At 37.0% G+C, this 14822-nt stretch overlaps 1 protein-coding gene across 1 annotated transcript in view; it reads right to left on the reverse strand.

Annotated features, from left to right (window-relative positions):
• The window catches only part of KNTC1 (kinetochore associated 1), a 30777-nt gene that overhangs the window by 15251 nt on the left and 704 nt on the right, over positions 1 to 14822 (reverse strand). The window contains 35 exon segments of the mRNA XM_041488300.1: positions 52 to 149; positions 335 to 507; positions 697 to 989; positions 1363 to 1430; positions 1509 to 1578; positions 1891 to 2010; positions 2416 to 2550; positions 2927 to 3032; positions 3154 to 3257; positions 3692 to 3790; positions 4053 to 4196; positions 4684 to 4800; positions 5034 to 5135; positions 5216 to 5272; positions 5499 to 5642; positions 6353 to 6464; positions 6846 to 6907; positions 7292 to 7357; positions 7929 to 8018; positions 8112 to 8237; positions 8415 to 8490; positions 8581 to 8646; positions 8749 to 8792; positions 9192 to 9290; positions 10037 to 10091; positions 10456 to 10568; positions 10838 to 10890; positions 11238 to 11331; positions 12205 to 12315; positions 12543 to 12577; positions 12708 to 12785; positions 13301 to 13373; positions 13674 to 13789; positions 14175 to 14295; positions 14428 to 14562. Coding sequence (XP_041344234.1) covers positions 52 to 149; positions 335 to 507; positions 697 to 989; positions 1363 to 1430; positions 1509 to 1578; positions 1891 to 2010; positions 2416 to 2550; positions 2927 to 3032; positions 3154 to 3257; positions 3692 to 3790; positions 4053 to 4196; positions 4684 to 4800; positions 5034 to 5135; positions 5216 to 5272; positions 5499 to 5642; positions 6353 to 6464; positions 6846 to 6907; positions 7292 to 7357; positions 7929 to 8018; positions 8112 to 8237; positions 8415 to 8490; positions 8581 to 8646; positions 8749 to 8792; positions 9192 to 9290; positions 10037 to 10091; positions 10456 to 10568; positions 10838 to 10890; positions 11238 to 11331; positions 12205 to 12315; positions 12543 to 12577; positions 12708 to 12785; positions 13301 to 13373; positions 13674 to 13789; positions 14175 to 14295; positions 14428 to 14562 — 3555 coding nt within the window.

Raw genomic sequence — 14822 nt, forward strand, 5'->3', positions numbered from 1 at the left:
TGGAGAAATGAGAGGGAAAAGAATACATGCAGTGAACAGCACAGAAAATACCTCTGCTGTAAATTCATAGCTGTCCATTTGGCATTGTCCATGAATTTCCTTGGCAAGTGAAGTGTATTTGCACAGTTCCAGACAATCCAACACTAAATCTGTGAAAATATTGAGATCATTAGCAGAAATGGAAGTTCATCTGTCCACTTAAAAGGAAACAATATTGCAGTACCTACTTTCACAGATGCAGATCCAGAAATTCACTTGGTTTTCAGCTTTATTGAACTCTGGTTGGAAAGCTGGGCTCCCAACATGAGCCCAAATAAATGGGAACAGGAATTACCTGGACTGCACAGTGTGGCTGCTTGGCCAGCCAGCTCATGGATCACTGCTGGAAGATCCATCCCATCAGGAGTGATCATTGGATCATCAGCTCCCAGCATGTGGCAAAGTGTTTGACACACTACAAACAGCAGCTTCCCTGTCTTTTCATTCCAGCTATTTTCATAGAACTCCCTATTAAGAAACAAAAGGATGTTAAGAATAAAAAGTCAGTAATTCTTAGGGTTTTTACTTAATTCTGTTCTAATTATTTAACTAAAACAGAAAATCATTTCCTTTGCTCTATATAATTCAAAAAAGTGGTAGAAATAGTTCAGAGAAGCCCATTAAAAGTGATGATCTTGAAAAGCTTTGCAGTTTTACCTGCAAATATTGACAGCCACTTCCACTTTTCCACCATCCAGGGCTCTCAAGGCCAGTTTTTCTCCCAGTTCATGCTCTGAGACTTGCAGGAGCAAAGCCAGTCTGTACAGCCTGGATTCAGTGGGAGGGGTTTTGGGCTTGCTTCCTTCTGAATTACAATTCACTGCTTGCACATTTCTAGACTTGGATGCAGATCTGACACGTTCATAAGACCTTATGTGACCCTCAAGAAGTTCAGATATCAGTGAAGGGTTCCTGTATTCTTCATCTGAGAGAAAGATATCAAAATACTCCTGCAACAACAAAAAATAATCATATATTTGTATAGATATAGCTTCCTTTACATTGCTTTTTTTGCCTACTGTCCTGAGATCTTCATAAATCCTTTAAGCAGTCTATCATGAACTCTTTGAAGTGTTAGCAATTAAGGCTTCAGTGACAGTATCTAATTTTTGGTTTAAATAGACAACTGAGTTCTAATTGGGAACTTTCCCAGACTAGACAAAATTGCTAGATTAGCCTTAGAATCAATTGGAAGTCAATAATAAAAACAACCTTTGCATGCACATTGTAAATACAATTAATTTTTAATATGATCCATGTGATAAAAACAATTGGCTTGACCACAGTAAATCAAAAGGGATTTAAAACAATAAAAATACCCACCTGCAGGCTAGCAAGTGTTTCAAACAACTTTAGGTTTTCTTCACATTCATATTTCTTCACAGGATTGTCTGTTGGAGGAGAAAAACAATTTCATTTTGATTCCCTTTACACAAAGAAGATGTGAGATGTTGAAGCTGTACCTTTACCTTTTTGAATGCTGGACCAGAATTTGAGGACTTCCACCAGTGTCTTAGTCATAAACATTTGTGGTTTTTTCTGCAGGAAAGGAAGAGGTTTTTATTTTTTTGTTAAAATGTTGCCAGAATAGACTTGGGCTTCAGCTCTTAAAGTACAATGCAATGTTCCACAAACTTCTTAAGCAACAATTACAAAGTCTAAGGCACAACCAGTTGAAAAGCAAAGCAACAGAAAGTTATTTTACATATTAATCTTTATAGAACAGTAAATATTTTATAGGTGTAATATATGTTTACTCCACAGTCTGTTAGCTCTCACAGGAAATATCCCCACCTCTCCCTTTTCAGAATAATTTGTGTGCACACTTTGTGGTGTGAAAAGCCATGGTACCTCTTCAGGATCATCTGCTTTGTTCTGTAACACCAGTCTTCCCCACAGAGTCAATCTCTCTACAACTTCTTCAGCCTTAGCAAGAGGCAGAGATTTTAACAAAGGCAGAGATTCCTCTCCCTGAAGGGAGAAAAAGAAAAAAACCAAAATTAGAGCAGAAATAATAAGAAGGAAAGGGCATTTGCTTTTGGAAAAGCTGAGTTATGTCTACATTCTTCTTCTGATGCAATGGCTGCACAATTGCCATAATAATGCATGAAAATGTGTAGAGACTTCAATTCCAAACTCTTCTGGTGTATTGCAGCTCACAACTTTCACCCTATTCTGCCACAAAAGAAAGATAAAGCTCTGACAAAGAACTCATTTTCAATGCTAAACATAGACAGCTAGGTATCAAATTAATAATTTTAATTAAAAATACATATGCAAACTGCATGTAAGATTTCAGCAAACTTGTCCCTGTTTTGTCAAGAGGCCTCAGTGTCTGTAAATTCCAGGATCAACTGCCATGCAGTATTTCCCTACCCTTCCTTTGTCAATCAGGTCCAAAATCCTCAGGAAATAGACTTCCCCAGTGGGCAGCAGGTAGGCTTCCACAATTTTCAAGGCATCCTCCAGGCAAGTAGGGGTATCTTGTTTGAGAATGTATCTGACAAGCCTCTGTAAGATGAAAACAGAAATGGACTTTAGTTTGTTGATGTAAAGGATAACAAAGGAATCAGTGTATGCACACCAGCAATGGAACTGTTCAGTTTGTATCAAGCAAGTTACCTGGAAGCTTAAAATTTTTATCTAGAGAAAAGCTGACTGAAGTGTAACTGGGAGAAAACAGGGCTTGGGGACCGAATTAGCCCAGGAACTCTGTAAATTTGTCTGGTTCCTCAGGATATTGAGGAACTTCTCCAGAAATATTCAGGTCTTTTAATGAAGGGGAGCTGTTAAAAAAAACCCAACTCAAATGATAAAAAAAAAAATAAAAATCACCAAGTGCTGTTCATTGTGACCTTTGGAGAAATCTAAACTCTTGGTAACTTACCATGATCATCTGCTTGTCCTGTAAAAGATTGGTATCTCTTATCCCATAGGCTCTCAAAAGCTTCTTCATCTCCATCAGTGTGTAACTTTCCTGCAGTAACTTCACTCTGGGAACAAATTCAACCATCATGAATTCCTCTGCTATCCCCAGCTATGGGATTTAGTCATCACACCACATCAGACACACAGTATTTCCCCAGCCAGGGGTAGCCTGTGGGTGCTGCTTACTTGGCATGATTCATTTCCAGGTGCTGTCTGACCAGCTGCTCCACTGCTGCACTCCATGGCACCACAGCCCCGTGCATTATCTGCAGGACTGCATCAAATTTCAGCTGCAAAAGGAACACATACAGCTCACTTTTTAAAATATGTTTCAAAGTAGTCCCTTGAAGTATTGTTCACGTGTGACTGATCCCTTTAGGCAAGTATTTTACTTCCTTGCCCAATCTTCACTTGCATAGAGGGCATTTATTTTCATCATATGATTGTCAAGTTTGATTAGAAAATGCTTGCAGTCATTTATGACACTGTGGTTCCATACATATTAAAATTGGTGAGTTTTCCATGTGATGACATCACAGCTACAATTCAAAAAATTTCACAGGGGAGATGACTAAAACAGAATAAGAAGATAACATCATAACATACCATTTTCTCCTCATAGCACTCATTAAAAATGCACTCAGAGCAGTATGTAAAAATCATGATTTGTCTGAACTGATGTGTTGGAGTCATTTGATGCCTCTCCTCAATGAAACATACTTACATCAGTGTCAGAGATGCAGCCAATGACAGCCACTGCCTTGGCCTCCCAGGCAGTTTCAAACACTGAAATCGATCGTGTCCGACAGCGCTCCAGCAAATCCTGTGTGTTTTGATAAAGGTGATCAGAACACTTGAAATCAGAAAAGATAGGAGTATCTTTGAACAAAAAGTGTAAAGTTTTCTGGGCATTAAGGGATTGTTTCATAACTGAAATAGTAACTATCATTAAGTTCATTGACAGGAGTAGGATTAATCTAAAAGCTGGGCCTAAAATTCAGTTGTAAATTCAAAGGTTCATCAGACTTGGTTTCTGCTTCCTGATGTTGAAATAGCTTTCTTCAAAAGGAAGAAAATATGGATACCTTGACATACTGTAGAAGAAGCTCATCTTTTTGTAAGTTGTGTTCAAACAGGTAGGCTTTTATAAACTTCTCCAAAATTGATGGGACAAGCTCTGGTGCCAAAATTTTATCAAGCATGCGAAACACAATAGTGGTTGCATTTTCCTGGGCAGCAAGTGGGAAAAGGCCATGTTAGAACATCACACCTTTCAGTGTAGGGCCATTTTCATCTCTGATACATAATCCAACATCCAGAGGCCACTGAAATCAACTGAAAGATTTCCCTCTAGAATCTTTAAAGAATCCCTCTTTAGCTCAAATAAACCCTTGCATTTACAAAGCTTTTCTTGGTCAGTTGTACTTTCAATTTCTCTGTAGCCAATTCTTGTTCTTCAGTAGATGATCTGTAATAACCTGCAAACCACAGAGTTTGAGCCACAGTTTCTCACACTGCCTTAGGTTACATTTACAACCTCAGCTGAAAGAAAATTTGTAACACAACTTCTCAAATAGTCTTAGCAACTTATGAATGGAAATTTAATCAACATCCATCAGGATTCCTCTTTTGTCTGACTTTCAGTTACATGCTATAAGATTCTTCTCCTTTTCAGAACAAACTGAAAAGCACTTTTTCCAGTGTCTGCAGTGTTACCTTTTCAAAATCACAGAATGCCAGCCTGCAGTTGTATTTTCTGTACAGATTTCTCAATTCTTGTAAATCATTTACCAGCTTCTTTAGCCTCTGTATCTCTTCACAGTCACCACACCTCTGAAACAGTGTTGAGAAGTTAAATGTTAGGAGACAAGACCATTAAGAGGCTGTCATCTACTTTTTAAAAAAAATCTTTAAACACAAGAAAATTGGAATTATTTATTTTCATGGAATTAAGTCCACCTTCACCAACCCACCAGTGACCAAATTATCATCCACTCCAGCTTGAGCACACAGCATCTGTTTGAAATATCTTAGCAGCTAATTCTTGTATTTGTTACATTTCTTACCAGAGGAGTCCATTTGCCAAAAGCTGTCACTCCCAGATCACCTTGATTTTTACTTGTAAAAAAAATCTCTGCCACTTGGAGTCCATTTTCAGGCCAGTTTGCCTGTCCAAAATAATTGAGATTAGCAAACCATATGATACATCCAGAAATACAAGATGCCAGGTTTCTGCAGTGGGATTTACCTTGTCAGTTAATTCAAGGTTTCGAGCAGCTTGTTCCAGCCATTTTGCTAATATTTTCTAGGAAAAAAATACAGTTGTAAGTAGAGTTATGCTAATTATCAAAGCAAAATTTGCCATTAGAAACTTCTTTCAAAAGAAATAATTTCAAACATAAACACTAGGGAAAAGAATCCATTTCAAAGACAGAGGAACAAATTCCTGACATTCAGAAGTCTGGAGGTCTGACAGTAAAATCATCTTAGTCTGAGAAAATGACAATTTACAGTTCTTAAGTCAGTCTCACCTGTCCATCTGGCACAACCCTTCTTGAGAAGGGGATCACAAAATTTTTAAGCCACACACAAAGTTCCTTCAAAGGAGCAGCGAAATGGATGGCATTGAGCAAATCCTTCAGCATTTTCTCATCAAAGCTGCTTTCAAAATCAGCCTAAAATTTTAAACCAGAACAATTATAAATCCATACAGTAGATGTTCATCTGGTACTCTGGAAAGCTGTTTCACTAATAGGAAGAGCCAGTAAATTTCACAAATACAAAGAGAAAATCTCTGTAGTCATAGACAGAAATTAAAAAAATAACTCTGTTCAGTAAAACTAGAGTTTGGTCTTCTTAAAAAAAGACCTAATTGAAGGAATGTCTTTACAAATCACACTGTTCTATTACTTTCACACTCATTCTGTCTTATGGAGAAAACAACAGACATGGAACTGAAAGTCCTGCACTAAAAAATAAAATAAAAGCACACACACAATCTTAAATGTGTCATTCAGAGTAAGGAGTCTGTGTGATTATTTTTAAAGGATTTTAAGGTAGGCAGCAAACATCCACTTAATTCTGAGAGCTGTGCTTGCAAGAAAGTGAGTGGAAGATTACAAGCACTGCAGAATAAATCAAACTGCCATGACTTAGAAATATGAATTCTGACAACAGAAATACCAGTTTATTCTTAAATCAATAAGAAGTTCAGCCTCCTAAGCATCCAGGTGAACAGGTAATCATTGTGGTAATTGATGAGATGCTGCCATGGACATTTGCTTCTCTGAGGAGCTGTTTTGTAACAGCCCCAGTGAAATTAGGCTGGAAAACTGAAGAGATTTAACCCCCTCCATAAATCCCAGAGCTCTCTGTGCCACCTCACCTGATGCCTAAGCCAGAGGTACTGTGCACAAGCCAAATTTCCTTCTTCCAGCTGAAAAACAATAATCTTGAAGATGTCCTCATTATTCAGGAATTCTGTCCAAGCAATGCCACTGAAAGTGAGAGGGGGAAGAGAAGCTTTGTTAAATGTCATTAACAAAGCAATTGGGGAGAGAACTTCAAAACCTTGCTTCCTAGTGCCTAATGCTGGAAGAAACAACAGGAGTGGTACTTTGTGTTTGTATAAAATCACAATCCCTCCTACACACATTGAACAAAAAACCCCAACTATTTAGGTGGATGTGCAACAGATAATTTATGTTTTCAATATATAGGATGACTCAACCTCTGCATTCTCCCTTCTCCACAGCACAGGATGGGAAACTTAAGAGCTTGAAGTTTAATGAATTCATATAAAAAACCAAAAATAATTTCAGTGGTACAGGCTTAACAATCACAGTTAAATTTATTTTAAATCTTAAACACAAACCAACCTGAATTTCTGTAGTCCAAAAGCTTCATAGAATGTTGTAAGCCTTGCCTGAGCTCTCAACACCTGAATGCAGATGAGATTTAAGGTTAATATCTGGCTGAACATATTGTTACATGACATGATTGGAGCACTGATTCTCCTTGAAGGCAGATGATGCCAGTTTACAACAGGACTAAACAAAAACCAAAATGAAACTCCAAAAAGCACTTTTTGAAAGGTTCTGCCTTCAGTTTATGGAGCACCTTAAACTGAATTTTTCTATGATTGAAGGAATGGCTTATTTCTGAATCTGTCATTAGTGTGGTTCTCTTTCATAATATAAAATTTAATTTTGTTTAGATTTTTAAAAATTCAGTAGTTTACAGTTATAAAGTGAATTTACAGTCTGTAAAACTCTACATTGCAACTGTTTATATTATACTGTAGATCCAAAAAATTTGTCCTTACCTCAGCTATGGATACTGGAGCCCCATCAGATGGTGGAGCATCAGTTCTATTATCTTTCTTCAAGATCTGAAAAAAAGGACATGAAAGGGTTTGGTTGACAACTCAGAACATGCCAGACAGAACTGTGAGTGCAGTAAAGACATGAGCAAGAAGTCAGGACTCCTGTAAATTGAGATTTTACAAAGTTAGATTGGATCTAACCTGATCCAGTCTAATCTGGTTGGATTTCTGCATGGATGGAGGATCAGACAGATCATGTGTATCTCTCTGGTTCTGTTTGATAAGACTAAAATAAAGAAAACAAAAAAGGTGACCTACTTTGAGCTTTACTTTGAAAATTAATATTTAAAAGGTACTTAAAAAAACTGCTACTCAAAACTAAACCCTGCTTTGTGATACAAAAATAAAACTGTGAGCTCTTTCTTGCCCTTGAGCAATACCAAGAATGAGATTGGAACAAGCCTTGCTGCTTCTTCATGTCTGGCTACATAAGATTTGTTTGGTTACATAGGATCTGTAATGCCTTTACTTTTGCCTTTTGGAATGACTGTCACTGCTTTGTGTCCCTCTCAAGTCGCACAGAAGTGTGGAATAGAAGTTGAAGAGCAGAAGAAATAGAAACAAATAAACCCCTTACTCTGACTTTAGCATAATTCAGCATTTCTCGAGTGGTTTCATACAGTGGCCAGGGAGCACTGATGCAGTAATTCACAACAAACTGGCTGTCCTGTTTGCATAAGGAAACAACTGAAATTAATTCCAAGATCCTTTATAAGTTGGATTGTTTTAGTAGGGAGAGAGGGTAGAAATACAAACAAACCTGAATTTTTTGCAAATTTTCTTTGGCTTCATTGCCAAGATCCAGCAAGGCTTCCTGGCCATAACTCCCAAGAGAAGCTGAAGCCAGTTTCTCTAAAATAGTGTTTGCTTTTACTTTGTATACAAGCTGTTTTAAAACAATAATACAGGTATGGTGAGTTGTTTTATAAGGTAACATTCTACTGCCTTGGTAATACCTGTAATATTTTTAATACTTTCTATTGGAGTATAGAGCAAGAACCATCTCATAATTTCAGTTATGCTAATTAACCTCTAATGTGTTTCTCATGAATGAACAACTCACCTCAACATCCAGTCCAAACTGAATAGCAAAATTCTCTGCTTCAGTGAATTTGTGTTTGTGCAGTAGACGACTCAGTCTGGGGAGGAAATAAAATAAACCACTTCAATGTAAGTCCAGATATTAAAAAAATGTATATAATACAATGGTTTTTCACAGAAATCAGTACCTGTTTTCTGGCAAGGCTTCAGTTAAACTTCTCATCACAACTATAGAAACTGGGTCTTCAGAGGGCCTGAGGATGAGAGGGAATTATGTGAATTTATCAAGTCTATGTGGAAATAACCTGCCATTTTTATATAATAATGAGCTAGTTACAAACAAAATATTGTCTTACATTTGATGCTTCTCATGAATTCCTTCCAAGAAGTATATTGTATCCTGTAGTGTGCAATGACAGAAACCATCAGGAGAAATGAATAAATTCCAAACAAATCCAGAGCATTTTTCTATGCTAAGACAACTTAAAAAACTTCCCTCAGCTTTTAGCAGTAACAGCAGCAGGAACAACTGGCAGTGCTATTAAATAGTGCAAGAGACCTCAGACTAAATTTAAATTGTACAGTTTGCTTCATAAAAGGATATTTTTCTCTATCCCTTGGAGACATCACTTAATTTTTCTTTGTATGGTTCCTGTATAGTTTCTAGCAGAAATTAAGAACAAGAATAACTAACTACCCTCTTTAATATTCACACATATTACAACAACTGTATTTCTTCAAAGAACAAAAAAACAAAAACAAAAACAAACAAACAAAAAAAAACAACATCAAAACCTACAGTGCAAATCCCACTTTGAACAAGGGAAGAAACAGGAGACACTTCCAGAGAATAGAGCTGTTGCATAGTGGGCAATGCAAAAACCATCAGGCTTCTCATCTATTAAAAAAAAAAGAAAGGGAGAAAACATACAAAAAAGTCAGAATTGCTTTTTTTAAAAAAAAAAAAAAAAGGGAGAAAACATACAAAAAAGTAAGAATTGCTTTTTTTCTCTTACACTGGTGAGAGAGTGATATTTGCAGAATCATTTATGAATTCTTATGGAATTAGAGGGCAGTATTTGTAGGACTTTTTATGGAATGCAGGTCTCCAGTTTGAAGAAATTTAATGAAGGTTCAGACATTTCCTCCCACTCTCTCTCTAGGCCAATTATGTATAATTCAACAGGTTTAATCTAATTTTTAAAATTGCATAATGTTCATCCTGGTATTTTATTTCAGTTGACTGCACTGACTGTGGCTGGGGGTAGATGCTGAAGGCAGCAGAGACATTGTTCTAAAGAAATCTGGGAAGGCTTGTACGATAATAATAAATTTTGCTGCTCTTCCTTGTCTGCCTACCTTAATAAACCAAACAAATAAACCCCAAACCATCCACAAAAACCCCAACCAGGGGCAGCTTGGCCTGGGCACCCCCACAAGAATCCCAACAACCCTCACTTGCTAGTCCCTAAATGTAAATGTACATTTACATTTAGATGTAAATGGCCACATTTCAGTTTGGATTTAAGCTCCTCAGAATCCTCTGTGTCCCTAATATTTTGCCACTTCCATTCCTCTCCCCTTTCCTTCCTAAGAGCAATTGCATAACAATTAAGGAGCAGAACACAGATTAGGAGACTATACCTGTTTGTCATCTGGAATTGTCATGACAATCAGTTTCACATTGGCAAGCCCTTCCCTAATGAATGAGAAAGAGATAAAAGAAAGCAAAATTTGCTGTATGAATCTTAGGTTAAAACTGTGAAATATTTTTTTTTCTGTGTTTTAGAAAATTTTGCATTCCATAACAACAAATACATGTAAAATTCCCTTTCTATTTTAATATATAGCTGAATAGTTTTTAGCACTTTCTCACACTTCAGAACAGTAGTTACACTTTCTCACACATTCTGTTTAATCTTAATTTTTAAGGAAAGGAATTTCTAACAAGGACATGATGTTTTGCACCAGCATCTGGGCCAAAATAATGAGGTATTTCTTAGGAATCACTGCACCAGACAACTTTTCACTTCTCAGGGTTGGTGCTGTAACACTTCACTTACCACGTGACTTGAGAGGAATCTGACTCAGTAGTGAGAAGAAATTCTTCAATATGTATTAAAGGCCAATCCCAAATCAGAGTGAGAGAATAAATATCCCACGTGCTTAAGATATTCTAGATTAAAAAAAATCAGACATGAGTTCATATTTTCCTCATAGAAGAGGGTTTTTGAACAAATATTACATTTCTTGGCTTAAATAATGAATAGGAGTAAAATGTAAAAAAAAAACCAAACAAACACAGGAAGATCAAGATGCTCTTGATATAAGTAAATATAAGCACCTTTATTTTACAGAAAATTCATTTTAAATCTTAAAAAATATGTTTATAAGCTGGTTCAAGAACATTGTAAAGTGAAGATTAAAGCAGATCATTACCCATACCTCTGTATCCAAAACAAACAGCTGATTGTCAAGGACTTGAAGTTTTGCAGCACCTACAAAATATTAATACTCACATAAATTCATTATTTTTCTTGAGATATGTATCAGAAACAAAAACATATTCAAATACACAACCAAGTATTGTAAACCTCATGGTTTAACCTCATGGGTTAAACCAGTCCTTCCTAGGACTGTGCAAAGTTCAGCTTAAAGTGAATTGTGATTTATGTAACTAAGTTTAACTGCAGTTTTGAAGCCACATTTTGGCTGTACCTTTACAAAACTGCTCCGTTTGGTACATGTGAATTTATTAAAAACAAGGAAATAACTGAAAATCAGTGCATTCTGCAATTAAATATGAAATCTACACTTGTCTGTAAAAAGATAAAACCTTCTCTACCTTGGATCAGACTTGCATCAGCAAAACTTTGAGCAGACACCAGGGCACTGGTGGGGTCCACCTCCCATTTGGAGAGCACATAATCACCTTTACCCTGTGAGGAGAGCCAAAGTAAAATGGGGTTAGACAGGAGATATTTGACCATTGACATGTCTGCTTCTACCACTGATCTTTAACTTGGAAAGCTGCAAAACTGAATTTAACTTTATTCCTCTACTGATGTTCAGAAAAAAAAACATTGATTTATTTATTTTTAATTTAACATTTTTCCCTTCTCCTTTCAAGACCAGCCTTTGTAACAGTGATTGTTACACTCAGCAGTTTTTGGCTCTTTGAAAAAGAGTATTTCAAAGTATCCACTTTTTATTCCCACAGAACATAAAAGAATAATGAAATTACTCTGGGCCTACTGAGGAAAATCCCATTGAATTCAACAGGCTTCAAAAAATAAACTCAGAGAACTTGTTTGCAGTCCCAAATTACATTTCAAAGCAAGTCTATGTTTTAATACCTTTATTAGTTGCTGTACATAATTCATGCCTAAAAGCTTTGTTGAATTAGACCTTGTTATTTTAGCAGGCCTTGTTGAATGAGAAGCTGATTGGAAGATTCTTGCCAGCTTTGGTTTTTTTCTGTGAGCTCAAGGATAATATCAATAAACAATCCAGCCTGTACAGACCAGGAACTGGTGATTCACTAAGCTCAGAAACTCAGGGTGAAAATATTTTCCCCTCATCCATCACAACAAAGTAATTTTGGAAATGACAACAGTTATTTCCTTATGAGAAAAACTATGGACAGGCTGCACAAGTGACAACCTTTAAATTGACAGTGAAGGAAATGAAAAGCAAAACAGGGCAAAAAGCTGAGACAAATGTCAAGCAGCTGGAGAAAAATTTTGTTGCAGATCCAAAAATGCCACCAGTGATCACATGAAAATTGTTCTGATCATGTTCTTAGTGCTTACCCCAATTATCAGATGGATTTTGTTCACTGAGCTGCTGATGACAAAATCCTGACAGCCCAGGTTGTGATGCTCTCCCATGGCAATGAAAGTTGTCTTTATCTGTCCTTGTAACTTGTGGGTGGGAGAGAAGGGATGTCCACAAATGGGGAAGAAAAAGAATTCTTTATAGAACCAATGGATAAAATCTCTGCTCATTTCTAAATGTACAGAAAAAGTAACAGTCACAGCTATGAGGAGAAACAATGGACTGGGAAATAGTCAGTGGAATGTACAGAGCAAAGTTTGGTGACAAACCCTGCACTTTTAACAATTTTACCAGTTTTGCAGGTGTTTCTTACTTGCTTTGCTGTAGTCATATCCATCTTCTCAATTGCTAAATATTAAAAAAAATAAAATCGGTGTTAAATAAACTTTCTCAAAATTTTAAAAAGGAACAAAGGAACTTCTTGAATCCAGGTCTCTCTGTTCCAATGAAATCCCAAGGGATCTGTAGATTATCCTACCTTCCTGTGTTTTTCCAAGAGGGACACACATAATGCAGAAGCATCCATTGCTCGTGAGAATGAACATGTGATAAACACCTAAAAAAACCCAACAGAAATATTTCAAACTGAAGTATTCAAGAGCAAGTAAAGAGAAGACTTGCTTGTAAACAGGACAGTGAAATAACTGACTCCAAAAAAATCATCTGACCAATAGATTAGACCATTTTAAACAAAAATTTTGTCACTTCCAACTAGGAGCAGAATAATAGATTCCATTGTGACAGAACAGGGCTGGGAGCTTAAAGAACAGAACCACTGAACTCTGATAAAAGAAGAAAGAATGAATTCTTCCACATTTTCATGTGTTTATCACAGTCTCAAAAGAAAAAGGTATTGAGTTCTGAACGTTTCTTTCCTATGGCATTTGCAAAATAATTAATGAGATAAAGAATCTTCTACATCTTTGCTTTGCATTGTGCACATAAAATTAACTTTTCTTTATGCTTTCATGTATTACTCATTTTGTAATCTCTTTCTCTGAGAGCTATTAAAGGGGAACAAAATCACAAAAATTCAGACAGAGGGGGAGAAAAAAATCATCCACTTCTTACCTGCATCTGCATTATCTTTAACAAAAAAGAGATTTAAGTAAGTCTTTTCACTTGTAGATTGTTCAACCAAAACCTAAAATAGAAACAGCATAAAGACTATTATTCTGTATTTCACTAAAAAAATTGAAATATTGATCATCAGTTTAAACTTTTTGTTATGAAGGTTCTTGTTTATGCATGCCATTCCTAAATGGATTTTTTTTGTTCATTACTCATGGGAACAGAAGTGCCCATTTCACCTGTTTAGTTAGAATATGTGGTCAAAAAGGCAAGGATGTTTATACTTTGGTATCTGGAAAAATTATTTGAAAAACCTCAAGAAAGTCTGAGAACAAAACGTTCTGAGCAAAATTAAATAGAAAAGTTACTGTACCTTTCTTAGCAAGGTTTGTTTGGATGGGATGTGGATAAGATGTAAGCTGCCACTTCTCTCACCAACCACAAGGAATTGTTTGTCCTGACACATACCCACTACATCCACGTCAGTATCTGAAAAGTTTCATGGCAAAATGTCAGATATCAAGATTTGGGTTTTATGAATAAATATTAACACAAGAATTGGACAACACAGTGTCCCAGATTTCTTCAAAACAAGTTATTCTGACTAAATGAAATACATGAAGAAGCCTACAGGGAGTGGTTTCTGTTTCCATTATTCCCGCTTCAGTGAGAACTTAGAAAGGATTCTTATTAAATTGTACTGAAAGAATTAATTGCTTTCAGAAGCCAAAATCACTTTTTATTGCTTAGGTACTTGTTATAATGCTTCCCTTTACAGGCTAGTCAGACATTTGCTATGTTTTCCTGTACAAACCTAGGTATTTTAAAAGCCAGTTTTCACTTGCCATGTGAAATTTCAAAGTAAAGAACTCACCAAACTGGATGTGCATCAGAAGAGACAGCCCAGTGCTGTCCAGAAGTGCCACAGATCTGTCCACAACAACAATGCTGCCATCCCTGGAGCTGCATGCATGGAGCTGGGGGTTCACAGAGACCTGGGAAGGGAAAGGTTGTTTCACACAGGAATGCTCCAGAAAACACGGCGAAGGAGCCCGGGTAATTATTAGACAAAAAAAAGCCCCAAACAAGTTAATGAAAGACAAAAGCACAGCTTTGATGGGTTGTACCTTCTCTGAAGATGTGATTTGCAGCAGGGTATCCACCTGGTACAAGGCGGTGCCACACTCCTGGCCCAGCCCCACCGGGAGCTGCCCCGTGGTGTCCTCGTTCAGCAGGAGCTCGATCTCGTTCCACATCTTTGCCTGGCATAAACATTTCGGGAACATCTTGTAGAGGAGACAGCTCTAAAATGTTACGTGGCTATAGGTAAGTTATTAGTTGTATCACTGTGTGTGGGGGCACTGTGTACAAGAAGCCTCGTGAGGATAAAGAGCTCGTTTAAAGCCAAGCGAGCAGTGTGGATCCCTGGCTGAGGGCAGCTTGGGGAGAAGAGATTTCACCAACTAAATTCACTGCCAGAGCGCTGCCCTCCATGCTGTGAGCACCCCCTGCCCACAGGGAC

The sequence above is a fragment of the Pyrgilauda ruficollis genome, unplaced genomic scaffold, assembly GCF_017590135.1.
Source record: "Pyrgilauda ruficollis isolate IOZ18807 unplaced genomic scaffold, ASM1759013v1 scaffold9, whole genome shotgun sequence".
NCBI lineage: Eukaryota > Metazoa > Chordata > Aves > Passeriformes > Passeridae > Pyrgilauda > Pyrgilauda ruficollis.